The sequence below is a fragment of the Simochromis diagramma genome, unplaced genomic scaffold (assembly GCF_900408965.1).
Source record: "Simochromis diagramma unplaced genomic scaffold, fSimDia1.1 OVJJ01000802.1, whole genome shotgun sequence".
NCBI lineage: Eukaryota > Metazoa > Chordata > Actinopteri > Cichliformes > Cichlidae > Simochromis > Simochromis diagramma.
Window position 1 is genome coordinate 10,781,744 of NW_024387492.1, and position 6,000 is coordinate 10,787,743.

The 6,000-nt window shown below is 44.7% G+C and overlaps 1 protein-coding gene across 3 annotated transcripts in view; it reads right to left on the reverse strand.

The window, feature by feature from the left end:
* Positions 1-5,503, reverse strand: part of sash1a (SAM and SH3 domain containing 1a) — a 168,260-nt gene extending 162,757 nt beyond the window's left edge. The window contains exon 1 of one of the 3 annotated variants that reach the window (XM_040017299.1): positions 3,979-5,503. In XM_040017299.1, coding sequence (XP_039873233.1) covers positions 3,979-4,479 — 501 coding nt within the window. In that variant the 5' untranslated portion in view covers positions 4,480-5,503. The remainder of the gene's footprint in view (positions 1-3,978) is intronic. The other 2 variants (XM_040017300.1, XM_040017304.1) reach the window with 2 other exon arrangements.
* Between the last annotated feature and the right edge of the window lie 497 nt (positions 5,504-6,000).

Consider the following 6,000-nt stretch of genomic DNA (forward strand, 5'->3'; position numbering starts at 1 on the left):
TCAAATTAATAGTTTTCCTTGCACATATTTTTCATTATGTGATAGAGTAGCAGCTACATAGCATGGGAGCTTAACTGGAAACCTGTGCCAGTTTTTTTTTTTTTTTCCCCATGCAAGCCAAATTCTGTGTCTTAACCGCATTTGGCAGTTGGCCGGTAAATGTATATGATCTGACAGCACTGATGATTCATTAAAATTGTTTTAGTTTTTTTTTCCCCCACCAGATCTTGGCAGCTTTCCAGTGAAGCCCGAGGGCCATCAACGGCCACAGCGGGCCAACAGGCAGTCACCTTAAACAGAACTCAAATTTCCTGCTGTGTGAGAGTGTTGGGATAATAACAGAGATAAGAGTACAGAAACAGGAAGTGAGGTGAGTGTTTGTCATGTAAGATGAACTTCCTCTTAAAGGCCATCTCTCTTTTTTCTTTAGCACCACCCCACACCTCTAATGGCCTGCTGCCTCTCTTACATTCTTAAGGCCAGTTAGGCTGCAGGCCTGTCACTTGTGGCACCCGCTACATGTGATCAGCTGTTCTGTGGGGTCAGACAGAGCTAACTTTCCCCCACAACTTGACAGCCCGTTCCTGACCAAAAAACGCCCACCAAGCCTTCACCAGAATTCAAAAACAATGTGCCCATCTATTTACAACTCTATCTTTCTCTGAATGATACCAAGGTTTTTTTTGTATTTTTTAAAAATCATCCACCCATCAGTACAATGCTGGACACTTGCCTCCGCAGTTTGTTTCAATGGACGGAAATTGGGAATGCAAAACAGACCAGTAGTGAAAGGACATGTGGCTCCATCAGCTTCCATACAAACAATGGAGAATCTCCCAGTGTTTAGCTTCTGCTTCCTCCTGACACACAGCGCTAACAAAGAGGCGCTATTATGACTGACTATGTCTGCTGGTGCTGAAAGCAGCAGCCTCTGGATGAGATCAGCATGAGAACACATCTTCATAACTTGGCACCGAGCGGCCGGTACATCAATATTGAAAATTTTTCTTGCTGAAAAGGCGCCATACGCTTCAACCCGAAACATCCAGTATGGTTGAGAAATTTAAGAAATTATGTTAAAAGAACTGGATTAGAAAATAGAGCAACTGGACACAATGGGGGGGAATTTAGGTAAATACTGTATTTGCTTACTGCAATTATTTGTCTTGTTCAAAAAGGAAAAAGAACAGGTAAACAAAATCTTCAAATGTCCAAATACTGCAGTTGTACATCAATGCACCCCCCACACCTGTTTTGGTATTACAGCTGTATGGATGTAAGCATGTCAGCTGCCTGTATCCTGTCCACATGTGCTGCGCCCCTTACTGGAAGCAAAACAAAGCAGCAATTAAACACGTACAAGTCAGATCATCAGAAATGATAATCTGTATTATTCCATCAACGTCTCACAATCTTTCAACCAAAACAATGAAAATTAACTCCATAACTGCTGTGCATTCAACAACCAGAAAACTGGCGGCAGCATCTTCGCCGCTTGCTTTGTTCCCCGATGAGAAATCGAGAAATGTGCAACCGACGGCACAAGTGTTTGTTTACATCATAAGAAATAATATTCTCTCTCTCAGACAAGAGGTCTCCGCGGCCTTGATAAGGATCACGGGTATTTATTACACCCAGCAGAGCCCTTACAGTGAATTGTTTGATAATGGGTTGTCTCCCACGAAAACATTCAGCACACACTAGAGAGGATTTATGAATCTCGGTGCCTATATCGCCTATGGTTTTGCTTGCAAAGTACCCACGGGCCATGGTTCATGAAAATCCGAGTGCTGAGAGCACGGAGGATGGTTTAAATGTGGATGGAGATCTTGGTTATGCTACACAATGACCATCCCTTGAGATTGACATTGTGTGTCCTGTAATTGCCCTATGTCTGTATCTCTGGTCTCAGTCTCCACTGGGGATGACATCTCATCTCAAGGGCAGGGCGAGGAGAGATATCTACAGACCAATCACAGCTCAGTCAGTCAAACTATCAGCTGGTCACAGCTCCATGTCCCACACTCCTCTCACTCCTAATGTGGAGGAGGGGAAAAAAAAAGAAAAAAAAAAAAAAAAAAAGAACTGTGCTGGAGCCAACTCGAAACTGCAGGGCTACACATATGCACATAGACACGCGCACACACAGAAAGAGTGAGGGAAGCAGAAAGACCTTGACCTGCCCATTTCCCTCAAAAGCTTCAATGCCAGAGCTCCAGCTCTAAATAAATACAGCCTTCAAATGGAAAGATAGTTTAACCCTCTGGAATCTACACTTTGTTTCAGGCCGAGTCTGACAGTTAATCCCTCACAAATCCCAAATCTCTGTGGGATTCGCAGTTAGCCAAAATGGTTAAACGGACAAAATGAGCTTACAAAGCATGCAAAATACAAAACTGTTGTCAATTTCAAAAAGCCAATTTGGGAGCGAGCAAATACTGAATACCAAGCATGATACCAAAGTTTAGATCCTACAAAATAAACGGTAGACGCATGTGTTAAGCCAGAAATAGTCATCAACATTTTCACAACTCTGTAGTTTCAAGATTATTTTCAGTCTGACTGGAACTAGATAATAAAAAACGTTATTGGGAACACACCCTCAAATAAATTTGCAAGCCATAACCAGGATTTTTAGAAATACAGAGGCCCTTAGAAGCATGAAGACTTACTACAAATCCACACATTTTCAGAGCAAACTCATTGCACTTGTTTCTGCCTTAATTCTTCAGGCTCACTCAACATCTCAAAATACTTAATCAACAGGCTCAAAAGTGGCTAAATCAAGTGTGGAAGTCCCTGGCGACCACAAAGATAAATAATTCAGTTGTAATAGTTCAGCAGCGAGCATCCGATTTGCCTGTTCTGCTGACAAGTTAACAAGCCTGATGTTACGACGGAACAGACCTCTAAAGATGCCCGTGCAGTGTCAGGTCAGTTCTTAGCTGTGCAGAGCCTTAGACAGAAAAACAATACAGATCACATGACCTGCTCCTTTTCAGTGGCTCCTCTCAAAAAGCCCTGCTCTATGCAAACAGCAGTAATTCAGTGGAGGCCTCTCAGCTGGTAAGGCATATGATTCAAACACTTCTGAAGAAAGGTCACTATCAGTGCTGTGAAAACAAGAGGCCCTCTCAGTCTGGCTCCTCACCGGACAGCAATAGCCTACCCAGCTGGGCTCTCTTCATTTACTGCACCTGCAATCGACAGCCCGCTGCCAATTCATCAAGGCAAAGAGCTAGGCCTGAGTCCCATGGGTCTGGCTGATCCACCCACACTGAATGTCGAAGCAAGTCGGGGGACAGGTGAGGTCAGAGTGGATTAATAATCAGGGTGTAAATTCCTCCCCACAAGGAATCGCAGACAGGGTGAAAGCTCCTCAGGCTCTACTCTCTTCTTATCGATCCGCAGCAACTTCACTCCCATCATTCACAATGACAGCAAGTACTCACACTTCTGCAAAGTGCAATGGTCCTGAAAATGTTTAGGCATCACACTGACATTTGCCTGTGACTCAGCTCTTTAGATGACGTTGAACACGTCACTGAAATATGCTAAACACCTTTTAGCTGACAGAGGGCAATCTTTCAACCGAATGATGGATGATGTGAACATGTGACAGACCTTCCTTGCCACAAGCATCTCAGGCACACTACAAAACAACCCTTTCGGAAAGGATTTAGTCCATGTTTAGTTTAAAAAGCTTTACTCTTTCGGCTTTGACTGATTTCTTTGACTCTTGTTGTGAACAGTTTCTTAAATCTGCTGTAATTTTTCACCTGATAAAGGCAGTGAAGTAAAATTCAATAAGACTTATTTAGGCGCAAAAACGGAAAAGCTTACATTTTAGTGGTCATCATACTAAATTGCTTGTTAAGTGGGTTAATTTAAAGTATGTGTTTGCATAATTGCCTGTATATCTTGTGCTTTCATTAACTGATTTGATGAGGTCACAGAGTTCACCGGGGTTCCTCTTACCTTATTAGAGTAGGGCGGCTTGGCGAGGTTGATGCCATCTCTGATGAGTTTATCCCTGATCATGATCTTCAGCTTGAGCTTGGGGTAAATCATCAGCTCCCTCCTGTTGCCCAGGGTCAGGTTCCTCTGCGCCCCAATGTACCCGCCGTTTCGCCCAACCCGGTCACTGATGGGCTCGGTCCAAGACTTGGATCCCCGCAGTTTAGACTCGCACTCCACCAGGTGCCCGCTATAAATTTCGGCCGCGGGTGGCATGGGTTCAAGGGTGAAATACAGTCCACTGGCTGTCTCTTTGGCTTCCTCCTTCAGCCTCCGCACAGCATCGTGAATCCTCTGCCTGTGATGAGGGATATAGACGCCGATGGCATCCAGGTCGGGGTCTCCTATTTGTTTGCAAACCTCGAGGTCGTCATATCCATTATCCACAAATGACTCGACATACTGGGAAAGCTGGAGGGTCTTCAGCCACTCGTAGACGATGACAGGTCCGTTGCTTGTCATTTTGCCTGTTGCCAAATCGGCTACAACTCAAGAGCAAGAAGACGCTAAAGTGATCGTTGCTTTCCCATTCCGCGTTTCAAACGCATTGTAAGGTGGTCAAATATAACGCGTGTTTCCTTTGAGCGTGAGAGGCGCAAATAACTGGATCAAAATAATTGTGCACGAGCCATTCCAAAGATCTGGTTACCATAACCAAGTCTGATGTGGATGAAATCCTGAAAAAAACGACTGAATAAAACACTTTTTCTGACACAGTCTGAATGACAAACACCTGTCAGTATTTAGACTACAAATGAAGAACCCTTGGGGATTACTTGAGGGCAGCTTTCAAGCCACGTTACTTGATCATCGATTTAACCAGCCCACGGTGACTTACTATGTGCAGCCACTTAACCAATAATTACGTTTCCATTAAACAAATATATTTAAAAAAGAAACTGTCATTGAAGCAGTAGCGTGGCCAGATTTCATTCCTTACGCGGGGCAACCTTTAACAGCTCTTGCTCCTTCCCCTTAAGTCCTTTTCTGTCGCCAAAACGGCAGCAAGCGAAATCCAAATAATACCAAAAGATCTTCAAAATGACAGAAAGTCCGCAGCCGACGCCTGACAATCACAGGGCTCCGCGTCCAACCGCTCCGTCTACGCGCAGACCACTTCTTCTTCTTCTTCTTCCAGGCGGCACATCACCACACTGGAACTGGAGCCAAGAGCCAACATGCTGCTCTGCTGCTGCTTCTGCTCCTCTCACGTCCACGCCCCCCGAAATTTCTCTGTACCCATTTAAAAATAGTGAGCCTTCTTTTTAAACCCCCCTAACAGCAACTTGTCGCGCAGCTCCGAGCAGTCAGCGGGTCATCAGGTTCCCATCGAGTTGTCCGAAGTTGCTCCAAAACGAAAAGAGAGTCTGTTAAACCTGGCGCACAGTCCGAATGGATTATCTTGCTGCTGGTTTGTTTGACATTATTACTCCCCTACGATTTGATTTCGTCCACCTCTCTCTCTCCCTCCCTCTCTCATACACACACTCTCACTCATTCAGCATTTCCACGCTTTGGTTTCTCAACACGCACGGGCTCCCTCTACGTGGTAACTGTGGAACTGAAGATTTCAGCAGCAGGATCCGACTTAATAACCAGAAAAGAGAGAAATAAAGAGAGAGGGAGAGGCTTGTTTGTCCATGATGAAATGAGCAGACATCTCCTGACTGTCCAACACTGCACTTGAGTCCCTATCAAACTGCTAAACCACTCGATCATTTAGTATGAGACAACAAGTCAAACTGTCAGGGAAACACGGAGAGGCAGACAACTAAGAGAAATAACACGGCTTGAGTAGGACCTGTCTGGACTGTCCAAACGGATGCCAGGCTGCCCAGTGCTGATGCATGCTTTATGAAATGTGAGCTGACAGCTTGTTAGGGGTCAGTTTGATACAATCACTATCTCTGCTCTAAGCTGGAAGTGATTTGCCTCAGCCTATTATGACATATGGCAGTGCGAGAGAACAAGTACACGAGTCAG